At 38.8% G+C, this 27,876-nt stretch overlaps 1 protein-coding gene across 3 annotated transcripts in view; it reads left to right on the top strand.

Annotated features, from left to right (window-relative positions):
- GTF2F2 (general transcription factor IIF subunit 2) overlaps positions 1 to 27,876 on the top strand; it is a 155,669-nt gene that overhangs the window by 77,121 nt on the left and 50,672 nt on the right. For all 3 annotated transcript variants that reach the window (XM_024125992.3, XM_024125994.3, XM_055089362.1), the window contains exon 5: positions 7,422 to 7,503. In XM_024125992.3, the coding sequence (XP_023981760.1) occupies positions 7,422 to 7,503 (82 nt within the window). The remainder of the gene's footprint in view (positions 1 to 7,421; positions 7,504 to 27,876) is intronic.

The raw sequence follows: 27,876 nt of genomic DNA, 5'->3' as shown, positions 1-27,876 counted from the left end.
AGGTCTCTGAGACTGTCCTCAATTCTTTTCATTCTTTTTTCTTTATTCTGCTCTGCAGTAGTTATTTCCACTGTTTTATCTTCCAGGTCACTTATCCATTCTTCTGCCTTAGATATTCTGCTATTGAGTCCTTCTAGAGAATTTTTAATTTCATTTATTGTGTTGTTCATCATTGTGTGCTTGCTCTTTAGTTCTCCTAGGTCCTTGTTAAACATTTCTTCTGTTGTCTCCGTTCTGTTTCCAAGATTCTGGATCATCTTTAGTATCATTATTCTGAATTCTTTTTCAGGTAGACTGCCTATTTCCTCTTCATTTGTTTGATCTGGTGGGTTTTTATCTTGCTCCTTCATCTGCTTTGTATTCGTCTGTCTTCTCAGTTTGTTTAACTTACTGTGTTTGGGGTCTCCTTTTCAGAGGCTGCAGGTTCATAGTTCCCATTGTTTTTGGTGTCTGCTCCCAGTGGGTAAGGTTGGTTCAGTGGGTTGTGTACACTTCCTGGTGGAGGGGACTGGTGCCTGTGTTCTGGTGGATGAGGCTGGATCTTGTCTTTCTGATGGGCAGGACCGTGTCTGGTGGTGTGTTTTGGGTTGTCTGTCAACTTATTATGATTTTAGGCAGCCTCTCTGCTAATGGGTGGGGTTGTGTTCCTGTCTTGGTAGTTGTTTGGCATGGGGTGTCCGGCACTGGAGCTTGCTGGTCGTTGAGTGGAGCTGGGTCTTAGCGTTGAGATGGAGATCTCTGGGAGAGCTCTCGCCGATTGATACTACCAGGGAGGTCTGTGGTGGACCATTGTCCCGAACTTGGCTCTCCCACCTCAGAGGCTCAGGCCTGACACCTGGCAGGAGCACCAAGACCCTGTCAGCCAGACGGTGTGTGTTAGGCGTTCCACCAGACTCTGGGAATACCAGCAGGGAACTGCTTCTGCCTTGCCGAAGACAGCTTTTTCTGAGACACAGCTGCCAGCAAACCAGAGGTCCTGCAGTGGGGCGGCAGTACGTTTATGGGGCCAGAGGCTGGTTCCGGGGTCTCAGAGTCAGAGGACTGGAAGGGCAAGAGGAGAAAGAGGAAGAGGGAATTGGGAACTAGAAAGCTGGTGTGGAGAGGTAGAGCCAACCTCTTATTCTTTTTTTTTTTTTTTTTAATGAGCAGATTTTTTTAAATTAATTAATTTATTTATTTATGGCTGTGTTGGGTCTTCATTTCTGTGCGAGGGCTTTCTCTAGTTGTGGCAAGCGGGGGCCAGTCTTCATCGCGGTGCGCGGGCCTCTCACTATCGTGGCCTCTCTTGTTGCGGAGCACAGGCTCCAGACACGCAGGCTCAGTAGTTGTGGCTCACGGGCCTAGTTGCTCCGCGGCATGTGGGATCTTCCCAGACCAGGGCTCGAACCCGTGTGCCCTGCATTAGCAGGCAGATTCTCAACCACTGCGCCACCAGGGAAGCCCAACCTCTTATTCTTGAAAGCAACTTTTAGATTAGGGATTGTGTCTGTTTATACAGCATTACAACAGTATGCCCACATCTGTATTTGAGGATTTATATTGATTAATTATATATAATAAATTATATATATAATGATATATAACAAGCAAAAAGGAGACTACTGTGATGTATAGGAGGAATGATAACTTGTGAACTTGCCTTGTAAACAGTAAAACATACAAATGTTTGTTTTTAAAATGTCGTTCTCTAAGTTATTTCTTTGACGAAAAGTTTGTTATGGCTTCTGTAGACTCATAGAACAATCCAAACTCCTTTGTACATTTAAGGCCTCCATCTTCGATTTTGTACCTTATGTAACCACTCTTCTACTCCCGGACAACCAGTCTTGTCATTCACAGGTACTCTTTGATGAGCATTACAACATCCCTTGTAGAGGAATGTACGTAAACCTTCTTTCTCCCAGTCCATAGGGGAAAAGTTGAAGAGCAGTAGTAGGAGTGAGGAAACCGAGATGTTTTCTAATCCTAAGTCTAGTCCTCAAATTATGGTTTCAGTATTTGGTTTAAAATTGGGAATTCCCAGCTATTTAGGCATGTTTTTAATTTGAATATCATTACAAGAAAACATATTGCATAAACAGATAATTTTGGGGAGTACTTATATGGCTGCTCATTTTGTTGCTTTTGAGGTAATTAATCAAATGCTGACTCTGTAGGTTTACTGACATCTGAGCATGATCTTTTATTCCTAAAATTCCTGAGTATTAGATAGAGATCAGAACATCAACTGACAAATTTGTATACAGTAAGAAACACCTTCTTAATAACATAGGGATTGCAGCTTTGTCCAACTGGTTTGTTAAGATGCCAGGTAGCATGTATTAATAGGCCATGCCCTGTGAACCACAGGCAGAAACTGCTTGGAAAAGATTTTAAATGAGAACAGTGGAGACTGGTAGGAATATTAAAAATGGTTTATCTTTTAAATGCTCTTGCTCTGTTGAAATATTATTTCTTTAGTCCTTTTCCAGCGAGGATAGACACAGGTGTGATGTAAGGAAGAATCAGGAAAGTAGCTTCAAATCTCAAGGATCAGTCCAAAATCTTGGTTCTAACCTTGTCTGTGTTTTAACTTGAGTTGGAAGTACTCTTAAAGGCCTCCACATTGAACTGGATCAAGTGGTCTTGTGGAAATGAATGCCTGTAACTTCCCGATGCCCAACATCTTCTTAACACATTACTTCTCATTACTTACATGCCAGTGCTAATAGACACCCTTCCTGCTTACTTCCACTTTAACTTTTTCAAACTAGCCAGACCCTTAACTTGTAAAAAATGCCAGTCACTTGTTTCTCTTGGCTTCCTCAACATAGAGTATGTTGGAAGGTCCAGCTTAGAACAGAAGTTTGTATATTTTCAAGTCTTGGACAGCTTCTCAACATTTTCTCATTGTCATTCCAAGAAACAGTTTTTCTCTAATTTCTACTCAAAGAAAATTTAATTACATCTAGGTCTTTTAGAAAGTATTAGGGCAAACAAAATAAATACTAATGAAATAATAAAACATCCTCAGTTGGAGGGGAAGGCCAGTTTTGTTTTGTTTATTTTAGTGAGATAGAATTGGAGGAGATCTCACAGATCCCAGTGACTTTATTATACATATAGATACTGAGGCCCAGAGATGTAAAGTAACTTCTCCAAAGTAACACCGCTGTTTAGAGACAGAATTAGAACTAGAACACTTCCATTCTTGTTATAGAATGCACTTTGTGTAACCTACCCTTTAAAACTTTCTCTCAATTGTTTTCTGAAACTAGGTGGCAGGATATAGATCAATAAAATACCATCACCAAAGGTGTATGTTCATAGTCATGAAGATTCTTTGGGTTACAAGTAGCAGAAACCAATAAGCAAACCAATCTAGCCCAAAAAGCGGGGGAGGTGAGAAAATTTAGAAAAAGATCCTGGAATAGTTCCCAGAATCTAAAGAAGAGTTGAACGAACGGCCAAGCCTAGGGAAAGATAGGAACCAAGTCATGGCTGGGCTTTCAGGAGGATGAGCCTATGTGGCTTCTCTTCAGAGTGCTGTTGTGACCATGTCCTTCCAGAGATTTCTGAGGTGGAGTGACTCTGGTATGGGTCCCTTAGTTTAAAATTCTGAGAGAGACACACAGACAGAGAAACAGAGAAGAGACAAAAGCCATTGCTCATGCTGTTCACACCACCTTCGGTGCCTTTCTGCTTCACCTCCCACTCTAAATCCTACCCATTTTTCCAGGTCCAGCACAAACATTGCTTTCTCTATCAAAGCTCTTCTTAATCCCCAGCTAGACATATTCTCTTTGTGTGTATGTGTTTAAATCCCAGTACTCTGTGTCTCTGTCAGTAGATTATAACCCTCATAAACCATGGCAAATTCTACGTAGTACAGTAGATCCCACAGCCTTTATGGAAGGACCAGTAGTCCTTCCAGTAGTTAAATTAAAAGGTAGGGAATCATAAAAATGATAATAGTATATAGTCCTACTGCCTTAAACATTTTAAGACCCACAAATGTACATTTAGTCACCAGTGTACACGTAGGACAAGGCCTTTGCTTTCAGTATAGGGTGCTGATTGAGCATCTGATTTCTCTTTCCTGTGAAAAGTAAACCCATAATTTAGTTTAGATTTTCAGTTTTGGTTTCTTTAAAATGGAGCAAAAACTTAGACACTATGAAACAATATGAATGCAGAATCCTTCTAGACTTTTATGTTTCTCTTCTAATCTCTAGTTGTCTCTCCAGTACCTAATTTGACAGATTTTTAGCAACTTATCTTTATATCACATCTTACAAAGCATTAAACCTAGTTTTTGTAGAAACGTCTCCCTCCCCCATACTCTTAATTAATGAGATTATGTAATATATAATCAAATTGCATAATTACTAACAGAGTAAAACTAGCATAAACAAGTTCCGCATACTTTGAGCAGAAGTGTGTGGCAGTAGTAGAGATTAACCTACTACCACTAGTGTATAGTGAGCTGTGGGCATCTGTCACCATAGTTAAGAGGGGAACTGAGAGCCTTGGTAATCTAGAAATGGGTTAAGTGGAGGTCTATCAAAAGTGCTTCTAGTGTGTTAAAGTGATTTACATACCTGTCTCATCATCCTACTAGACCAGAAGCTCCCAAAATGTGATCTGGAAACCACTGGGTAGAGGGGTCCTGGAGACCCTTTCAAGGGGCCTGTGAAATCAAAACTATTTTTATAATAATACCAAGCCTTTTTGCCTTTTTCACTCTGATTTTCTAAACATTTTTCAGTTTTAGTTGCTAGTATAATCAATGCCAGTAGTCAACCCACATAAAAGGTTCTTTGGGGTTCCTCACTACTTTTCAGGCATATATGCCACACGTTTGTGAATGGCTGCACTAGCCTCTACTCCTTGAGGGCAGGAGCCAAGTTTCATTTATCTTTGTTATTCCTGATGTGTTTTTGCGTTATCTTTTACATAAAGGCACTTAGTAAATATTTGATAAATATATGAGCATAAAAAGATTATTTTTCAAGTATTTACAGTCTTTCAAACTGGGCCAACGAAGTAGTTTTAAGTCACGATTCCTGTGTTAATGAATATGATCTGTAATTAACAGCAGTGGTGTGCAAGTGGGTGCTTTCAAATGCCTTAAAATGCGGTATTTAATAGCTTTCCCCTGAAATCTTAAGCAATGTTTTGGAGAAGAAGAGAAGCATGGTTTAGTGGACAGAATATGAAAACATGTTCCTGTGAGGCTTTAAAAAGTGTGTGACACCTTTAAATCTTGCTTAGGGGGCTGTATTATAAGTAAATTGGTTTTTAAAAAACTTACTTAGGAAGAGAGCGGGAACGGCAAAGAGTTAACAGAGATGTGGGGTTATTTAAGAGCAGCCAATTGGTAGAAGTTTTCATTGCTGCTGATGAAGACTTTTCCTTTCATTTGAGAAGCATTTGAAGGCTATTTTAGATTTGAAAAGGGGATATGATGGACAGAAAATCATGGTTTGGGGAAGTGAATTTTACTGCTTTGTGTGAGTGACCTTGATTGAAGAAGAGTGATGATTGGTGGCCAAGTTGAAATGGGCCGGTGCTTTGGATGCTTTTAACCCTTTCAGGTATTATGTGTGGAACGTTGACAGCAGAAACCTTTAACTAGAAATTAGACTCATCCTGTCCACCAGGAGTAGGTACAGATAAATAAGTGGGGAACATTCACAGGTGGTATTGAAAGGTAGCTTTTTAGTATTCAGCATTAGTAAACATCTGGATATGTAACTAAATTATTTTCAGAGACAGTATTCCAGATCTATTTTGTTTTTTAAAAAGAATTAATTTATGTTTAAAAAGTGAACTTTTCTCATGCATTTAAGACACTATAGATTGGAATCTTTCCCAAATCTTGTTATTGTTATGGCAAGAATTTTTCTAGATACAACTGTCAGCTTCAGTGGAGAGGCACGCTCAAATATAATATTTGGTTTTGCTTTAAGAAAATTCAAATTTTAATCTTACTAAATTCATGAATAAGAGGAAATTACTTTTAGATATTTAAACTTAAATTTAATATAAAATAATTGCGGCCTTCTTATTATTTCCTTACTGGCATATTTTGGTGTAAGGTAGACATGCTTCTCATCATTGCTCTTTGCAGTCATCTGTCAGCCTCTACTTGAGGTTTGCTGCATATGTTACATTGAACTATGGAGTTACTGTGTGTATTAGTACTTAGGGGCTATAATAAGGAGTTCCTAGATTTTGGAGGCAAAATCGAGAAAGGTCACCATAAGAAAAATTTTCTAACATAAATCATGTGGGCATGGTTCTATCTGCATTCTGTGTTTTGGTCACCTTATCTATTCCTCCAGTGAACTGTATGCTGCTTGAAGACAGTACTGTATTTCAGTCATCTTCAATTCTGCAATGCCTAGATTGTTCCCTTCACATCATAGGCATTTAGTTAATGTTTGTGGAATGCATGAGGTCATTCGCCCTGAAAAGATGGATCATAAATGCATTGCTGATGAGCCAGAGGAGTTCCTGAATCTCTTCCGGAAACCTGGGTGAATTCTCCCAGAAATACGACTGAACCATTACTGTTCCTAACCATAGTCGTACATTTCCAGACTGCAGTAAAGCAGGTACCATCGTGGGTCAGTCATACATGCATTATCAAATAAGATGAGGTCTTAAAGTGACTTGGTGCCTAGTAGGTACGCAGTAGGTGCTAACTTTTGTTTTCTCTTGAATTTTGTGTCGGGGTCACCATAAGAATTCTTACTAATGGTGGGAAAAATTGCCCTTCTGTTTGGACAGATATTCATAGCAGTTAAAGCTCTAGTTTAGACACATCCACATTAATCATTTTGCTGGAAAATAGAAGTCAGAGCAACTGGCAGGCAGAACTGGTACACAGTATAACCCAACCAAGGACCTGAATAGTTTCACAGTATTTTCAAAGCTAGCTGTTCTAGTCACCGTGTATTCTAGAATTTTCTTTTTTGCTCATATATGTGTGTGTGCCCAGGCATGCATATACGTGTGTGTATGAATTTTTGATTTACTGCTTTAGGCTAGCTGTGTTTTCAGAACTTACTTCTCTGCCAAAGATGATATAGCTGCCACACCCTTCAAATTTTTACTTGATTTTTATGCCCTTTTAAGCCACTCTCTTTAGGAAGAGCTAAGTGTATAAAAGCTGTTATTGGCAAGGGGCTGCAGCAGCCCAATAAATAAACCTGACAGGAGCCCAGTTTTTTACTAGCCAAGAATAAGGTTTTTCTCTATTCTGACCAATGATATTACCGTAAACTTAAAAATATTCCTTTTCTTTCTTTGATTTTTATTATTAACTATATTTGATTGTAATCATTGTTACCTTGGTTAGTATGTCAAAATACAGTCTTGAACATGATAAATGTTATTTCTCAATACATTTGTTAATTTTTGTCTTTCCATTCAAGATAAGCTTTCACTGGAAGGAATAGTGGTACAAAGAGCTGAATGCCGACCTGCTGCCAGTGAAAACTACATGAGATTAAAGAGGTTGGTGTTTTTTAACTTTAAAATAAGACCTGATATTTCTTTTTTGGGATTGAAATACATTTATTAGATTGTCTATAGACTGCATGAAAACTATGGTTATTGTTGAAAGTGTTTTCTTCAAAGGTTGTTTGGTTTTAAAACCAAGTAAGAACAAACTTCCAGTTATAAAATAAATGTCATGAGGATGTCATGTGCAACATGGTTACTGTAGTTAATAATACTTTATTGCACATTTGAAAGTTGCTGAGAGAGAGAGAGAATACATCCCGAAAGTTCTCATCCCAAGACAAAAAAAAATTTTTAGCTACCTATGCTGGTGGAAGTTAACTAGACTTATTGCGGTGATCATTTCCCAATGTATACAGTTATTGAATTGTTTTCTTGTACACCTGAAACTAATATAATGTCGTGTATCAGTTATACCTCAATTTTTTAAAAACTCAAGTAAGAGTTTCTTTGGCAAAAGAACTTTCAGAACCTTTGCTGTTAATTTGGGGTATATTAAGCTACTGTGTTAATATAACCTGGAATCAAATTTTTTAAATGTCTTTTTCTAGTTGTCCTTATAAATCTTGGTTCTCCAAAGACTTGTAATAAGATCTTTTTACTATTTTATTTTCAAGGGCTATAATTTTCCCATGATGAATATCTAAAATACTATATACATTAAAAGCAAGTATAGTTAGTTGCTAGAATACCAGACTTTTCTCTTAATCTACAAAGAACTTCTTAGAAACTTATTACTTTGTTAGAGATTTTGCTTCGGGGTCCCTCCTCCCCACTTTAGTACGTGGTTAACCTTTTGTAATTAATATTTAAAGATTATGATCGCGAATTCTTGACACTTAAAACTTTGTGACTTTCAAAGAGTCAACAATTTTTTAAACCCGGAAGAAATGTATTTATTGTACTTGCTTTATAGTTTATATTGAATGTATTTCAACCCCGTGTAGTTTAGAATTACACATTTTTTCATTTACCCAGCACTTACTATGTGAAATAGTAGTGAACAAAACAAATAAAAATCTCTACCCTCATGGAACTTACATTTTAGAAGATTGTAGCTGCTCAGAACTGGAAGTTGGGAGGACACTTTCAAGTGACAGCAGCAGCCCCTGTGGATATCCAAACTGGCTGAGCTGGATCAGCTCTCAGTTTCACATTTAAAAATTGTTTCCCCTTTTCTCAATTAGATTGGAAGTCTGTCTCCTGGGAATGAAACAAAGAGACTACTGGCTTTGTTCAATAGTTCCTCTAATTTCAATGCCTCCCCAGGGCAAGTAAAAGGATGACGATCAAAATGAAAAATTTTTATAACAGTAAATAACTTTGGAACACAGGCAGATGTTTCTCTTTGTTTTTGGCCTATAAAGTTTATTATATAATACAAGTCTTTTTGAGAATTTTTCTTCAAATAACTACTGAAATTGGAAAATGCAAAATCTGATTACTCAGCTGCTTGCCAAGATATTTTTCTGTGGTCTTAATTTTCTTTAAAAGTTTCTAAAAATTTCGGATGATGAGATCAGGCAAGTCACCTGCTGTGTTTATGAAATGGCTGCTTTTTCCTTGCCAAAAAAGACATTAAAATTGTTTAGCCTTTTGGAGTATGCTAAAAGACCAGCCATTATATATTTCAGTTACTTCAGTGACTTGAAACAGGGTGATTCAGGAGATGATAATTATGTGAGTTTCATAAAATAGTTGCTATATGACATAAGTCTTGAAGCCTGAGTTTTTTTTGACCAAGTGGAAAAAGACATGAGTAAGAACACTTTCTACACAGAGACATGTAGGTACAGAGACCCGGGGAAGACATCAGGGACCTGTGTGTAGTTCTGCAAGCCTGGAACGCAGGGTTTGTTTGGGGCAGAACAAGCAGAAGCTCCAGCCCTTTTTTGAACTCTGAACTTAAATATCCAAAAGCCTGGTTGGATGTCCAGTAGACATTTCAAATATGTCAAAACCTGAACCTGTCCTCCCATTTTTCTCAACCCATAAACCTAGGTTGCATTCTTGACTCCTCTCTCACACCCCACATCCAGTGTGTCAGAAAAATCTTACTGACTGTACCTTCAAAATATTATACACCTGCAGTTTGACCATTTCTCACCACCCACATGATCTGCCATTGTTTCTCCCCTGGATCACGGCGGTAGCCTCCTAGCAGAGTTCCTACTTCCACCCTTGCCCCACTGGAGTCTGTTGTCAGCACGGTAGCCAGAGCAGTTCTTTTAAAACCTATCAAGTTGTGCCGTTCCTCTGCTCACATGTCACTTGCAGTGCTTCCTGTATGACTCAGAATAAAATCCAAGTCCTTATACTTGTATACAGGGACCTATATGATCTCCCCACCATTCTCTTCCCCTTCTCCCCATTCCAACCTCCTGCTTCCCTCCCTCTCACTCACTCTGCTCCATCCACACTGATCTCGGAACAGTTCACGAGCACAGGCACACTTCCATATGAGGGTCTTTGCGCTGGATGTTCTTTCCTACCTGGAACACGCTTTCTCCAGATAGCTGCATGGCTCACCTCCTCGCCTCTTTCAAGTCTCTTCTCAAATTCTACTTTTTCAATAAGGCGTACCCTGACCACCTTATTTCCTTCTATGCTTGTATTTTTTTCAATAGCACATATCACCTAATGTAATTTATTTACTATATTTATTACCAGCTTTGCCCTAGTGCAGTTTAAGCTCCCATAGGTTGTTTTTTGTTTTGTTTTGTGTGTGTGTGTGCACCTATTTTGTTCACTGATACACACACGCATACCCCCAAGTGTCTAGAATAGTTCATGACATGTAGCAGGTAGTCAGGAAATATTTGTGGTTTTTTTGTTTGCTTTTTTTTGGTTTTGTTTTTAATTAATTAATTAATTAATGGCTGCGTTGGGTCTTCAGTGCTGCTTGCAGGCTTTCTCTAGTTGTGGTGAGCGGGGGCTACTCATTGCAGTGTCTTCTCTTGTTGCAGAGCACAGGCTCTAGGCGTGCAGTCTTCAGTAGTTGTGACGTGTGGGCTCAGTAGTTGTGGCTCACGGGCTCTAGAGCGCAGGCTCAGTAGTTGTGGCACACGGGCTTAGTTGCTCCGCGGCATGTGGGATCTTCCCGGATCAGGGCTGGAACCCGTGTCCCCTGCATTGGCAGGCGGATTCTTAACCACTGTGCCGCCAGGGAAGTCCCAGGAAATATTTGTTCAGTGAATGAATGGCAGGAGAAAAGTTGAAATGTTAGTCTCATATGCTTGTTAAATTACTTGTTAAAAGGTCTTATATGCTGTGGTAAGAAATTTGGACTTTGTGTGCTCTTACTATTAGGGAGACACTGAAGGATTTTAAGCTGATGGAAAGCGAAGGGATTTGTGTGTTAGAAGAGTCATTCTGGCAATAGTACAGAGATTGAAACCAGGGAGATAAGTTAGAGGCTAATGTAATAGCCCAAGGTACAAAACGTCAGAATGACTAAACAAGGTGGTTCTAGGCAGAAGGGAGATGAGAAACTAGGTTTTGAGGATATTTGGAGGTAGAGTTTGTGGAACTTGATAAACTCACCTCAAACTTACATGGTTGGGCTTCCCTGGTGACGCGGTGGTTAACAATCCGCCTGCCAATGCAGGGTACCTGGGTTCGAGCCCTGGTCCGGGAAGGTCCCACATGCCGCGGAGCACCTAAGCCCGTGCGCCACAACTACTGAGCCTGCGCTCTAGAGCCCGTGAGCTACAACTACTGAAGCCTGCGTGCCACAGCTACTGAAGCTCGTGTGCCTAGAGCCCGTGTTCCTCAACAAGAGAAGCCACCACAATGAGAAGCCCGTGCACCGCAACGAGAAGTAGCCCACGCTCCTCGCAACTAGAGAAAGCCCGCGCACAGCAGCGAGGACCCAATGCAGCCATAAATAAATAAATAAATAAATAAATAGCTAGATAGATAAATTACTTAATTAAAACTTCCATAGTTGTGGGACAGGGGATTTCTCTTGGACCAGACTGATGGTGGTGGCTTTTGTGTTGTGGCCTAGATACACGTCCTGCTGTGAGTCTCAGACTGGCTCCATACCATCCTGTGCAATGCACTGATGAGGTCAGAGGGATAAAGAAGTCCTTATAGTTTAATTTAAATCCTGGTTGACAATTTACGTAAAAACTTAAAGAAGCAGGAAGTACTTAAACTTCAAGAAGCGTACCAATGGGTAAATTATCAAAATAGGAAAGTAATCTAAGTCATAAGTTGTATCTCATGTGTTTTGTTTATCATTATTCAACATTTTCCAATGTCTGCTGTGATCACCAAGGTAAGATTCAATTTTAGAAAAATCACTAGATACTGTTCTTGCTCTAGAGAGCTTTCAGTCTTTGAACCGCAAGAAAACACACTCAGAGGATTATTTTAAAATATTTATTGACAGTGTAGTAGGGGAGGAATAGAAATGTTGTGGTACTATTGATGTAAAGTGGAAAGACAGATTTTCAGATGTGGGTGATATCAAAGTGGAAGTGTTTGAGAACAGAATTGGCAATTCAGTATTTCAGATATCCTGTACCTAGATATTTCATACATAGGCTCAAAGTTTTTCAGGGCCTTCTTCTTTTTTTTAATTAATTTTTTTTGTTGGTTTACAGTGGTGTATTAGTTTCTGCTATACAGCAAAGTGAATCAGTTATACATATACATGTATCTACTCTTTTAGATTCTTTTCCCATATAGGTCATTACAGAGTATTGAGTAGAGTTCTCTGTGCTATATAGTAGGTCCTTATTGGTATTCTATTTTATATATAGTAGTGTGTATATGTCAATCCCAGTCTCCCGATTTATCCCTCCCTTTCCTCTTCCCCTTTGGTTACCATAAGTTTGTTTTCTACATCTGTGACTCTATTTCTGTTTTGTAAATAAGCTCATTTGTACCATTTTTTTAGTTTCCACATATAAGCGATATCATATCCTCTTCCCCTTTGGTTACCATAAGTTTGTTTTCTACATCTGTGACTCTATTTCTGTTTTGTAAATAAGCTCATTTGTACCATTTTTTTAGTTTCCACATATAAGCGATATCATATGATATTTGTCTTTCTCTGACTTAACTTCACTCAGTATGACAATCTCTGTGTCCATCCATGTCCCTGTAAATGGCATTATTTTGTTCTTTTTTATGGCTGAGTAATATTCTGTTGTATATATGTACCACATCTTCTTTATCCATTCATCCATTAGGTTGCTTCCATGTCCTGGCTATTGTAAATGGAGCTGCAGTGAACATTGGCGTACATGTATCTTTTCAGATTATGGTTTTCTCCCGATATATGCCCAGGAGTGGGATTGCTGGATCATATGGTAGCTCTATTTTTAGTTTTGTAAGGAACCTCCATACTGTTCTCCATAGTGGCTGTGCCAGTTTACATTCCCACCAACAGTGTAGGGGGTTCCCTTTTCTCCATACCCTCCCTAGCGTTTATTGGTTGTAGATTTTTTGATGATGGCCATTCTGACCGGTGTGAGGTGATACCTCATTGTAGTTTTGATTTGCATTTCTCTAATAATTAGTGATGTTGAGCATCTTTTCATGTGCTTTTTGGTCATCTGTATGTTGCCTTTGGAGAAATGTCTATTTAGATCTTCCACCAGGGACTTCTTCTGACGGCCTACTCTTTAATGACATTCAGGGTTTTTTTTTTATAATCTGGCTCTTGTCTCACTTCCTGGCTTCATTTTCAGCTCTTCTCCTTTACATAGGTGTCCGATAGTTATATCACACTACAGGTTGTTTTCCCAGATGTACTAGGCACTTGTACATCTTATGGCTGTGTGATATGTTGCATCCTTTATCTGGAAGGCCTTAGCTACCTTCTGCCAAGGGCCTTTAAAACCAACCCAAGTGTCACTTACTCACAGAAACCTTCTCATATCTTCCACTCCCCACTCCAGTCAGGATCTGCCTCCCCTGCCCCTTTCCTATGTTCCCACATACTGTTCTTCTTTAATGGTATATATAAATGTCTATGTTTTCTACTACTTAGGTGTACATAGTTGCATCTTCTACAAGATTATAAACTTCATAAGAGCAGGAACTGTGAGTTTTGTTTTTCTTCCTTTCTTTTCCATTTTTCCTCCTCCTTTCCTTTTTGTATCTCAGCACTTGGCATAGCACATTACAAATAATAAATATCCAGAAGTGTCTGTTGGGTTGAAATTGATTGAAATAGAAATGAATGGCAAAACTAGGTACGGAAACATGGAAATCATTAGCACTCAGCTTCTTTAATTTTTTTTTTTTTTCGCTCAGAGCTACACTTGAAACCTGGACTTGATTTTTCATTTCATTTACATGTGCATGTGTGTGCACATACACACACCACACACATCTTGCTTTGAGAAGAAAGTGATTGTAAAACAAATATGGAAACATTTCATCAACAACGAAAATGTTTTTCAAAGTATAAAATAAGAATTGAATAGTCTTCCATTTACAGAGGACTAGAAAAGAAAGCCTTTGGTATCAAAGAAGACCTTTCTTTCCTTGACTTAATTGAGTGAGGTTTTTTCCTTAAATCAGTGAGATTTTACTGTATTATATTTTAGCAAATAGCAGCTGAACTATACTCTTAGTAATGTAAATGGGTATATACAAAGTATATTTTATATTTATAAATAATACTCTCTAAGAACGATGTGTTGCTTTAGTGGGAATTTAATTTTAGTAGTAGATTCTTATTACAGCTCTCTGTTATTAAAATTTAGCTGATAAATTAGCCAAATGTTATGAGAATTATAACTCCCATATTAATCAAATGTAAGTAAGATTCTGTTAGTTTGTTAGAGTCTGTCATTCATTTAAATGAAGGTGGAAATTAGTATTGCAGTAAACCCAAGAAATATGTAAACCTTTGAATGAGTGAAATTTAAGCCAAGAAAGAAATGAATCCTGTGCTATAATTTTCTTTTGTCCAAACCCATCACGTATATAAAATTTTACAAAAATCCATTTAGCCACGCAAGAAAATCTAAAAATCAAATGGGAAAAAAAAATTGTCCAATGCTTATCGTACTTTCTCTTTATCTGACATAAATTTGGATGGATCTGAATGATATTTTATTAGGAGGAAATTTATTTTGAATTGCTAAATGTAAATATATTTAAAATAGCTCATATCTGATGTATTATGTAATTAAAATTTAATTTGTATTGTTTCATTAAGTGTAACTTTATTAAGCATCTTGAGGTTTTCCTTAATAGTCCAATGATAAATTATGTAATCAACCTATTTATAATTCATATTGTACTTTTTTAAATGTAAAGGGACATAAATATAAGACAATCATCCTAACGTGTTTTCGTGTAGGAAATCCTAGTAATAGGAAAATATATGGCTTTTTAACTTTTGCATGTTTTTGTCACTAAGTCATCTGAAAATATTTGTCTCAAAAGTTTTTATTTTTAGTTCTTTCACTGTTTGTGGGTTTTCTTCAAAAACCTAATAAGAAAAGCCTTTCCCTTTGGGAACAGAACAAAAAAAGCAGAGTTTTCTTTTCTATGCTAAGACACCAGACAGAGGAAGCAAGTTGTGATTCACACTCTCTCCTGGGGAGAAGTTACCTTGCTGTACCTGCCTAGATTCCTGATGCTTCATATTATGGTGAAAGATGTGTTAGAACGTCTTATTGTAAGGGAAGTGGAAAGGACCCTCTCACTCAGGAGATCTTTACATAATTTGTGGGTGATGTGATTCATACCCAAAAACGTTTCTGCAAATAAAATTTTTGCTTAATGCAATAACAGTACTGAAGCATTTTCTTTTCACCATATTTAAACTAGTTTTTGAATATATTTAGTCCTTGTAATTTTTATTTTTCTTCATATATAAATTGTATAAAGAATAATTATTTTATAAATGATATTTCTTATATATTAGGATGATTATCTTCTAGCTATGTCCCTTTATATTTAAAAAAGTACAAGATGAGTTGTAAATAGGGTAATTATATAATTTATCGTTTAAAACAGGATACTTTTAAGAATGAAAGTAGGCCTAACCTGAGAGCCACACCGAGACAGCAGTGTAAACTGTCCCACATAAACTGCGATGTAAGATCACCCTTATTGTGAATAGCCGGGATATATTAAAATGCTAACTTTAAAATGAGAACTTAAAGAGTCAAATAATGAAAGTTCTGGCAATTAGGATACATACATCAGAAAATCTAGAATAGAAACTGCTATGGCTGAACATAAACTGTTGTGTGAGTCCCAGTAGCCACCCAAAGCTGGGCATTATGACAGTGCTATGTTAACGTTTAAATGTATATTTGTATAATCTTAATGTAAATTTGTAGATAAAGTTTATTAAACAGCAAAATGAATAATAAACTAAACTTGGTTTTACAGAAAATCAGTTTTCTGTTAATCCTAAATAAAAGATGAGGTTATAGAAGTAACTCAGGGTTCAATAAAGATAATTTTATGACCAGGGAAATACAGTATTGGATTTTAGCTTTCTGGTGATCTCATTTGAAACAGATTTTATTAAACAGAGTTTTTGGTGAGTGTTGAGGTTAATGGTTAATATACTTGTATTAATTAGATGCTTTCATCTGTAAGTATCATAAAACCCAGTGCAAACTGGCTTAAAAATAAAGGAAATTTGTTGATTCACGTAAATTGAATCCAGTGGTATTGTGGGCTTTAGCCGTGGCTTTACCTAGGAGTTCTCAACGTCCTTAGTGTTCTAGCTGTTTTGAATTTTCTTGGGTCTGTCTTTCTCCAGCTTGCCTGTTCTCAGACTGGCTTTTCTCCTGGTAGCAAGATGGCTACTTGCAGCTCCCAGGATTATCTGCCTCATTATTTATATGGGGCCCCAGGAGTTAAGTAAGTGACCTTGTCTTCAACCAACCGTTAAACAGAACCCTTCACTTCCTTCTGTGGGCCAACATGGGTTCTGAATTTATTTCAGAAACCAATAAATGTGTTAATGAAGGTGGGAAGTGTGTACTAATGCTTAGGGCCCACCTGTGGAAATGTACAGGAGGGAGGGTCAGTCCCATCAAACAAAACACGTGGCTGCTGCTCAGTAGGGGAGGGACAGGGTGGATGCTAGGGAGATAATCATAAGATCAACAGCGAAACTCTTTTTACCAGAAAAGCATCTGAGGGGTAAGAAACACTCATCAGGGACATTCGCACCCTTCATTGCTTCTCTTGAGGAATGACCGTCTTCTCTCTTGAAAGAGGGTCAGAACTTTTCTTAGGAAGCAACTCTGTGAAGATGCCTTAATAATAGGGTAAGATGGTGAAGAGGTTGGGCTGTGGAGTCTCACTGCCTGGTTTCAAAGACTGGATTCGCCACTTACTGGCTCTATGATCTTGGGCAAAGTACATGGCCTTTCGGTGCCTTTGTTTCCTCATCTGTAAAATGTGGTAGTGGCGTTTATCTCAGTGTTATGATAATGATTAAATAATACTATATAATACATGATGTGTCTGACACAGAGTAGGTACTCAATAAATATTACCCATTATGTTTATGACAGTTGCCTGAGTAAGTACTCCAGTCCTAAAACCCTCTGGAGATATTCCCAACCCAACCCGGTTTGTCTTAGTTCTCCTGATAAAAGAGACTTGCACACAAGGATTCTTTTTGAATTCCTGCCCTGAGGTAGATAAATTAGTTTAATCAAGTTTAAATTGGAAAGCGAGCAGAAAGAGAACTAGAGCTAAGAAGAAGAATCCGAAGATTTTTTTTATAGAGTTCATGATAATCTCTTTTCAAAACAATAACCCTAAAGGAGTGGTTTAGAAGTTCCTAGATATTATCGAGATTCAGACCCAGGGAACTGAGTTAACCCTCTCTTCAGAATCTTTTCATCTACCCTGTTCTTGCCCTCAAGAACTCCTTAATGTGCCCACCATCATATATAGATCGAAAACCCATGGATTTTTAGTTTATAAATCTTCTACTGGATGTTCAGAATCTTTATGGAAATTGTAAAGGTTACTGACCCTGAAATTTTCCCAAGTTATCTTTGGAAACAGTCTTATCGTCCCCTCCTGCAGTGATACTTTAGCTGATGACTCTCCTGAGGTACCCAAATGTGTGATTTTTAAAATGTGGGGCTGTAAATCTTCATCAGAGATTTTTTTAAAGGCCAGGAACAGGAAGTCCTAAAGAGCTAACCCAAGAAGGCAGCTGACCTTCTTTGCCGTAAGTGTGCCCTTGTTCTCACATCCTTTCACCTTCAACTGCTCCTTTTTAGCTACCATTTAAAAATGAATGATTATGTGAAAGAAGCTGGATGTCTTCATTGAAGTACAATAATTTTTTAATGTATTATAAATAGATAGCTGCAGTAAACATGCAAAAATACCAGTGGGATAAAACTACCATGAAAAGGTAGTCATGGTGTTTTATCAAGAATTTTTTTTAATTTTTTTTTTTTTTTTTTTTCTGGTACGCGGGCCTCTCACTGCCGCGGCCTCTCCCGCCGCGGAGCACAGGCTCCGGACGCACAGGCCCAGCGGCCATGGCTCACGGGCCCAGCCGCTCCGCGGCACGAGGGATCCCCCCGGACCGGGGCACGAACCCACGCCCCCTGCATCGGCAGGCAGACTCTCAACCACTGCGCCACCAGGGAAGCCCAAGAATTTTTTTAGAAAGACATATCTTCATGGGGAAGGCTGTTTGGTGCAGGGAAGCCTTCTATTTTTGGCTGCATTGGGTCTTCGTTGCTGCGCGTGGGCCTTCTCTAGTTAGGGCAAGCGGGGGGCTACTCTTTGTTGTGGTGCACAGGCTTCTCGTTGTGGTTGCTTCTCTTGTTGCGGAGCACGGGCTCTAGGCACACGGGCTTCAGTAGTTGTGGCACGCGGGCCCAGTAGTTGCAGTAGCTGTGGCACGCGGGCCCAGTAGTTGTGGCCTGCAGGCTCTAGAGCACAGGCTCAGTAGTTGTGGTGCACGGGCTCTAGAGCGCAGGCTCAGTAGTTGTGGCGCACGGGCTTAGTTGCTCCACGGCACGTGGGATGTTCCCGGACCAGGGCTCGAACCCGTGTTCCCTGCGTTGGCAGGCGGTTTCTTAACCACTGCGCCACCAGGAAAGTCCCAATAATGTATTTTTTTTTACCCCACACCGTGAGGTTTGTGGGATTTCAGTTTCCTGACCAGGGATCGAACCCATGCCCTCGGCAGTGAGAGCACTGAGCCCTCACTACTGGATTGCCAGGGCATTCCTGGTGTAAGAAAGACTTCTTAGGGAGATTGACAGTAAAGATGTCCCTTTTCCCTCTGAAGAGCCATAGCAGCTGTCCCCACAGCCCTTGAGCTGTAGACTGCTCCTAAATACTTACTCTTCTGATGAAATAAGGATTTTCCAAATGATTATAAAAAGTTATCAGGAATATATTGATATATTAAAAAATTAAACCATTGGCATAATTAAACAACAAACAAAGGTTCTGTATAATCCTTCTTTCAAGTCCTCAGATATTTTTACCTTAAGATTGCAGGAGGAGAGGGATTTTGTTCAGTATCTGGGTACTGTTGTCTCACCCTAAACATAGCTTGTCTTTGGAATTCCCCACCTCTTCTGCCTGCTGTCTTGGTGTGCCTGGGGCTTCTGACCCCTTCTTACTCTGCTGCCATTCCAGCTCAAGTGTGCACTAGAGCAAAACCAGTCATTTTCAGTCTTCCCCACGTGCTTTCATGTCCCACTGTCTGCTGTGCTCTTTCCTTGCTTTCCTGCTTTCCAGACTCCTGTTCGTCCTTTAAGATTCAGCTCAAATGTCAACCTGCACAACTGTTTGTCTCCACCCAAGATAAGTACCATTCCACCAAGCTCCTGCTTATACTTTTTCTAATAAACCACTAATCACGTTTTGCTTTTCATTCTACTTTTATTACTTTTGTTTACATCTCTACTAGATAGTGAGCTCCTTGAGGTCAGGGTCTATAATCTCATTCACGTTTGTTCCAACAGCTTTATGTTCAATAAATGTTAGTAGAGTAATTGACCAAAAATCAGTACTTTAAAGTTAAGAATTTACAGTGTACCTTAATTAATGAATCTCTCCAGGATTAATGCTCTTTTAAAAATGCATTTAGCTGTATTTAAGATTCAAATAATAGGTCCTGAGAAACAGTATTGGCATGTGGTGGTGTTTCTACAAAGCCTCACAGCTTTGCAGGATAAAAATACCTCAGTACACAATTTCTCTTTGTTCACTCACAATTGAAAATCAACAGGGCTAAACCTTAGGCAAAACTGTGAAGTATGGAAAGTTTATCTTTATTATCCCAGCATCTCCTTTTTTCATTTCTTTTCCTCTTAGTAACGCTGTCTTTATGCATCTATTTACTTTTTATCCTGCTCTAATCTTTTTTATTCTATCAATTCTGAATATATTTTAGGAATGAATGGGCCTAAGTCAAACTGGGTATTTGATTTTAAACCTTTTCTTACTTACTGAATGTGAAATAATAGCCATCAGGTTACCTGTTCAAGGTACTTGAGTAGGCACATTTTTTTCATGAGAAAGGAAGAAAAGTCATTGAAATTATAGCATTTATAGGTTGGCCCTAAACACAGATTAAGTATGCCTTTTCATTTGTCAGGGGGACTTATCACCAGGATAACCATCTGTGCTTCCTGGCCCAAGTGGGTAGATCTGGCCTAGCTGCGTTTGTTGGAGATCTGTTCTGAGAATTTAAAACTTGCTGCTGAATGTGACCCACAGAAGTGGCCAAATGTCCTTAGGCAGGGTCAGGACCACCACTAGTCTGTATGATGCCTTGTACAAATTTTTAAAGGCGATCCTTCCTCAAGCGTTTTTATTTGTATCTGTCAGAAAATCATAGTAATTTACATATTTTGTTAAATAAGACATTACTACCATCTGCCAGAAAATTGTCACAATAATTACACAAATCTTTGCTGTCTCTGATGTGAATGTGCCCCTTCATGTGGCGCCATTGTACACGCTAAACAGACAAACCTGGGAAGGAGCTGTACTCTCTGGTTTGCTGCAGGCCTTCAGGTCCTGTTTTCTTACCAGTTGGCTTAAAATTTAAGTTGCTTGCCCGGTCCTTGCAGGCACTGGGTTTTCATCTCTTGGTCTGTGATTCCCTGAAGCACTTGAAAACTAAGGAAAGATACCACATGTTCCTTTATTAGGGAACAAGGATCCCATTTAGTATGTTGAATCAGTAGGAATAATGATAATCAAGCCTTTAGCTTATTGCTCGGACGAACTAATTTAAACTTTGGGATGATCAGGCATTAAATATTCTTAGTAGTTAGTCAAAGTACAAGAAAACCTGACTCATAAACATCTTATATACTATCTCTTTTGCTTGAGACTCTAATGCAATTGCCATGGGATGTATTTGTAAAGAAAACTTGGATTTTTTTAAAAGAATCTTTCAATTTATAAGTAGAGAAGGAGAAGATATTGCTTACAGATTTTAAAAGACTGTTTTGGGGAACTGACTTTAGGGGTCACACACTCTTAAATGGCTTCATATTTATATTAATTAGATGTTTATTTTAGTTACTGGGTTTTTTTAGTCTTATTTCCATTTTCACAAATGATCATAGAGTCATAGAGAAGTTGTGATTTGCCCAAGCTCACAGTTTGTGAATGGCAAAGCTGGAATTTGAACCGAGATCTGATTGATTCCAATGTGTTAGGTGGCAGGCTGCCTCTTCTGGCTTTTGTAGTTTCAGAACGTTGCCTGGCTTATCCGTAGGAAAAGGGAAGGGAGCTTGTTCTCTTTCTCTCCTCGCTTACACTGGATGATCATTGCCCTGATGCCCCACAACTTAAACTAATATTGTTAGTACCATAGTTCTATTTCATTATACAATAGGATAACATTTATGGATTTATATATAAAACATATAATAGCTTCATTGTTTCAGTTTAGATTTTTAAAATCAAATTTCAGATTCTACAACTTAAAAATGAGCTTTGTTAGCATAACTTGCTTGAATTTCAAAGCTCCATATATCTGTAGAAGAGAGGTAGAGTATTAAGTGATTTTGTGTCTGTGAAGTTTATTGTTTTACTTTTGTGAAGTTTATGTGAAATTTGTAATACTTTGAGTACTTTGATGAACTAGTAGTTGTACCATTCTGAAGATCTAGTTCTCTTTAATATACCCTAGTATTACGGTTGTCATATACTGTATACTGATCTGTATGTGACTTTGAAGGCCTCAGAATGTCTAAAACCCTTTTTTTGTAATGTGTTATGTATTTGAGGAAAACTGAAAATATGGAATTAACAATAATCATAATGTTCAGGCAGAAACTTTTCAGACTGAAAAATAGTAGACACGTGGGAAAAACGGGAGAAAGATGTGGGCTTAGTAGTAAGCTTACACAAAACAAAATATGCCAATGAATGGTATTCCCACTAAAACGCAGTTCCATGAGGGCAAGACTTCTTGTCTGCTTTATCCACTGGTGTATCTCTAATGACTGGAAGAGTCCCTGGCACCTAGTAGGTGCACAGTGAATATTTGTCGAATGAAGAAAGGAAGGCATGAGACTTAGGTTTTGTCTCACAGGCTGCCTAGGACTTTGATGGCAATGAGTCATGCCTTTTCAAGCTGTTGCATGCCAAGTTAATTTATCTACTTCTGTCACTTCCCCATGCTTCATAGCTTCAGAGTGTCATTTATTACTCATTTGCTCAACAGGTATTTATTGAGCATCTAATGTATACTAAGCAGTGTAACCTAAAGCAACCAGAGCTTATTCGGTTTTGGGAACGGATCATAGATGGGTCCTAAATAATAATTTAGAGTATTATGTGATTATAATTTTTTATAATCATATTTTTTTGAGAAAAAATTCGTTTATTTTCCAAAAACTGTGTTCTTTGTACTTACGATGTGACTTGTATTACAAAGCACAAATATTCCAGAAAGCACAATTTTTGTTACTAGAAAGGACTGAACCATTTGGGTCACATCACCTTTTACATGAAGAATCACAAGTATTATATTACACAGATTTCAGGATCTACCAGGATGGATTTCCTCCTGGCTTACTCGGTTGCAGAATTTCCTGTAGATCTTTGTAACAAATTAGCTGATAACTAAGAGGTTCATATCAGCTAGAATAGCTAGGTTATAGCCCAACATGATTAAAATCAAGGGCTTAAAGCAATTCACTTCTGATTCATGCTCTACGTCTAATGCTTGTTGGCAGTGTTTTACCACAGTTATTCAGGGGCATGAAAGAGAGGTTGGCACAAGCAGTAAATATCAGGTTTCAGAAAATATTGACGTGGTAAAGTCAGAGAAAGGAGTCATAGAGTTTGACTAGATGAAGAGGGGGAGGGAGGGATTCTGGGTGGAACAGCACAGCATAGTTTGAGATAAATCAGTAGGAGTGTTTTAGGAAACAGTAGATCTGCCTGGCAGATTAGACAGAGGGCTGATTGTAGGGAATTTCAGTGTTAGACTGAGCAGGCAGGCGAGCCAGTGAATCAACTGATTGAGCATATTTCCCTCTGAGGGAGGTCCCAGGTCTCCTTCATAGCTCTGTGCTTGGCACGCTCTCCTCCCTTTGTTACTGTGGTCCTCTTTAGTTTTCCTCTTGCCTTAATAGTCTTTGTAGCTCCTGCTTCTGTCTTGATCTCTTCCCCCCGCTACATTATCTCGCTACGTGATCCCATCCCCTTCTACCATACACACGCAGTAACTCCAGAATTTGTATCTCCAGCCCAGACCTCTCTCCTGACCTTCATACTCATACATGTACAACATTCCCCTTGATAACACCACTTGGATATCACACAGGCATCTTAACTTCACATGCCAGAAATTGAATTTTTGGTTTTTACCACCCCCCCCCCGCCACCCCTAATGCAGTTCTTCCCCCACTCTTCACCATTTCCACTCAGTTACTCGGATAAAAAACCTGGGAGTTATCCCTGAGTCCTCTTTTCTTGACAAGACACATGCAGTCCATTTTCAGGGTCTGTCAGCTGTACCAACACTACACACCCTGAGCTACTGTGTATCACCCCTGCTGCTACACTGTTCTAAGCTGCCTTCTTCAGCTATATTTAGGACTGACTACCTAATTTGCAGGGCCTGTTGCAAAATGGAAATATAGAGCCCCTTGTTCATAAATTATTAAGAATTTCAAAATGGTGACAGCATTGCATTAAATCAAGTGCAAGGCCCTTCTAAGTGCAGGCGCAGTGTGACTGCATGGGGCACTTGCTAGTAAAGCTGGCCTTCCCTCTGCTATAGCCGACGCCTCCTAACTAGTGGCTCCCTGCTTCCCCCTATAGACCATTCTTCACATAGCAGTCAGAGTCATCAGAGTAGATCAGATCATACCATTTGCCTGCTTAGAACATACAGGAATCCTCCGTGCTCTGGCCTTCCAGACTGTATGTGATGTGATCCTGAAGCTTCTTCAACCTCTTCTTCTACCGCACTCCTCTCTCATTCCCTAGGCAGCAGCCAAAATGGCCACTTTTTCGTCCCTCGGAACAAGAACAGTCCCATTTGAGGGCTCTTTCCGCCTAAGCACAAGTCTTTCACCAGATCTTAAAGGGTCAGCCTCCTTTCCATCATGCAGTTCTCAGGTCATATGTTACCTCCTGAGACAGGCCTTTCCTGACCACTCCTATGAAATAGTATAGCCTCCTCCCCGATACTTGCTACACCATTACCCACTTTTTATTGTATTCTTAGCACTTAGTACTGTGTGGCACTATCTTTATTAATTATTAGTTGTGACTTATTGACGGTATCCCTGTCACCTAGCATAGTGCCTGCCACAGGATAATGTTCAATAATTATTTGTTGCATGAATGAATGTTTTTCATAATCTTTTTACCCTCTTACATTTTGGAGATTTATCGTAAGATCGACAGGGTTTTTTCCTTTGTTCAGTTCTAATACTTTATTTGTTGAATTCTCATAAAATTGAATTCATTTATATTTAATTTACAGATATTCCAAAGTTAATTTTAAAATCTCAAAGAAATCATTTTTTCTTTAAAATGGCGTGTCTTTGGTATGACACATACTATATGTACTATAGCTTGGACAGGGAATTAAAGATGCTATTACCTGTTGAAAGTGAAGTTAATAATATAGAATGAGTAGAGTTTTCCCCCTCAGAATCAGTATTTTACATCATAATACCAAAGGTTTCACAGGTCAAGCTTCACAAGTTTATGTAAAATCATTTATTCAGTAAACATTGAGCATCTTTTATGTACCAGACACTTTACTTGTCCTTGAATTGCTCTCTTTAGAAAGCTTGTGCTTTTATATGCAACGTTCTGTGTAGTTTCAAAAGAAAAATACTAAATCTACTTTGTGAACTACACTCTATCTTCTAGCTTTTAAAAAGCCTTACTGCATAGTCCAGAACGATGCTCCTGTATAGAAGAAACACACACACACATACACTTTATGAAGCTGACATGAATGTGACATATTTAAAGTTAATTTACAAATCTGTTGTTTACCAGTACCGTCTGGTACACACACCAGTTTTGGAGGGGGCGGGTGTGGTGGTAGCCAAGTGCTATTGTTCACAGAATTTTCAATGCTTTTTACATAATTGCATTGAATGCCATATGGCATTTTATTGCAGCTCGCTAGGAGTTTATACGTCTATTTGTGTTATCTTTAGTGCATTTCAATAGCACTGTTTTTTGTAGTATAAATTTGAAATATTTCTTTTTCATAAAATATTATGCTTCAAGATGAAAATAATTCGTAGAATACAGAACCCTGACTCTTCCAGAAATAACCCCCACGTGGATTCTAAGTGGTGACTAAATGACAGGGTATATGCTCTACAGTCCTTCAAATATGGAAAATAGGAATAACTGTTGCTGACCATGTCAACCAAGAGATACCAAATTATTTTTTTCAAGGACTGTTTTTTTCAAGACATCTCATTATATATGTATATATTTTTTAAATTTATTTTATTTATTTACTTTTGTCTGTGTTGAGTCTTCGTTGCTGCGCGCGAGCTGTCTCTAGTTGCAGTGAGCGGGGGGCTACTCTTCATTGCGGTGCACGGGCTTCTCATTGCAGTGGCTTCTCTTGTTGCGGAGCATGGGCTCTAGGCACGCGAGCTTCAGTAGTTGTGGCACATGGGCTCAGTAGTTGTGGCTTGCAGGCTCTAGAGCTCAGGCTCAGTAGTTGTGGCTCACGGGCTTAGTTGCTCCGTGGCATGTGGGATCTTCCCGGACCAGGGCTGGAACCCGTGTCCCCTGCATTGGCAGGCGGATTCTCAACCACTGCGCCACCAGGGAAGTCCCCTCAAGGACTACTTTTTAAATTTATTTTTGGCTGCGTTGGGTCTCAGTTGCTGCACGCGGCCTTTCTCTCGTTGCGGTGAACGGGGCTACTCTTCGTTGTGGTGCGCGAGCTTCAGTAGTTGTGGCGCATGGGCTTAGTTGCTCTGTGGCATGTGTAATTTTCCTGGACCAGGGCTCGAACCCGTGTCCCCTGCCTTGACAGGTGGATTCTTAACTGCTGTGTCACCAGGGAAGCCTTTCAAGGACATTTTGTTTTGGAAATTACCTCTGTTGCTCTGGTGCATTAGTATCTTTTTTATTCCTGGAACTCTAGAGAGATGAGTTGTTTCTAATAGTTTTCCAAATAGCTGTTACTAAACTGTTTTTAAAAGTTTGTAACTTTAACATTTTTTAAATTAGCTTCATGAATGAGAATCTTTCTAAAATATATTACACATTATACTTGTATCCATACCTCACAAAGTTTATTGGGAACATAATTTAGCCTTCTCTTTAACTTGTTTTTTCTCAAGAATGCCTATTTTTGAATTATGTGGTAGCTGCCTCCAGATACATCAAGAAGAGTGGGTTATTTACCCTTTCACAAGATGGCCACAGAGTATTGTACTTTGTGAGTTCTTCTGATTATTTTATGTAGTTCTTCACTCCCCTCTTAGCCGCTATCATTTTGTAATGTTGATTTTGTTACTGTCAGTTGCAGCCCCTCTCTTTGTTCTGATTTAGTGTTTTTAATTTCCTGTGAGCTAGGGAACCAGTTTTAAAATTCTATTAGAATGAATAATGTGTGTAAAAGAGGACTGAATAGACTATGAGTGAAGGTCTAATGGGCTCGCCTATGAGTCAAGTGCCCAGAGCTGTCATACTTGGCCTTGTGACATATGTTTTGGTTGCCGAGATGCTCTTTTTTGCTTCTTTTCTGGTACTAGTTAGGACAGATGTCACTGTGTTTAATAAATCACAAAATAGAAAATATGTAGAATTTGGAACCCTTCCTTTGGATCACTTGGTCCTTGGTACACTGTACCATCTATCTGAAATTCAGATATATAATAAAGTTTGCTAATTAAAGTCCCCGACATCTTTCCAAGTGCTTTGCCATGAAACTGAGTCATACAACTTAATGATCTCTAAAAGCTGTTGATTTCCAAATTCAAATTTCTATCATGGATGAAGTATGCAGTTTCAAAATCCGTTAAGTGTTGACAGCATATCAGGATACTCTGCAGTTAGGCCCAGTGTACATTCAATAAACTGCCAGCGTATATAATGGGATACATACTTTGTCAGGCATTATCCTAGGTAGTATGCCTAAAATGAATAAGGAGAACAGGGTTTCTGTTTTGATAGGGCTTATGTAGTACCCAGTTACTCTCAGACTTTTACCTGTGTATACAGATTACCTGGGGACTTTATTTAAAATGCTGATTCCAGGACCCGGCCTCCAGAGTTTTTGTCTCAGTAGGTTTTGAGTTGGGACTACAAATATGCATTGTTAACAGGCAGCCTGTCGATTCTGATGTAAGTGGTGCTGATGTAAGTGATGTAAGTGGTGCTGACAAATACTAGTCTGGCTGATAAGGAATTATTAACAAGGAGGTGCAGTCTTCAAATAGTATGTAGACAAGGACAGTGTATTTCTGTGTTTAACCTGATCAATATTTCATCTATAAACTATCTCAAGAGTCTATTTTTTAAATCACTGGCTTATGTTTCTACTTTTTACCTTTATGTTGAGATAAAATTACTGGAAGCTATGATTAAATCTAAGTATGGTGTTTCTTCTCTCTTGAATACCCCACCAACAATTAATCTTTTCCATGAGAATAACAGTGGCCTATGACAAGCTGTCTCCCAAAGATAACAGTTATTAGAGCGCTAGAGTACAGGCAGAACATTTCCACCCAACAACTTATTTAGAAGTAAAGTGTCATTGAATGCATCTTGAAGTATATGTGAGAAATTGTGTCAGTGGTTGCCTCCAAGGAGAGGATCTGGATGTCTAGGGGAGACTTCGTTTTTGGGGTTTTTTTTTTAGCGGTACGCGGGCCTCTCACTGTTGTGGCCTCTCCCGTTGCGGAGCACAGGCTC

This window comes from Physeter macrocephalus, chromosome 13 (assembly GCF_002837175.3).
Source record: "Physeter macrocephalus isolate SW-GA chromosome 13, ASM283717v5, whole genome shotgun sequence".
Classification (NCBI taxonomy): Eukaryota; Metazoa; Chordata; class Mammalia; order Artiodactyla; family Physeteridae; genus Physeter; species Physeter macrocephalus.
Note: the sequence above shows the minus strand (reverse complement) of the source record. Positions and strands in the feature narration are given on the sequence as shown.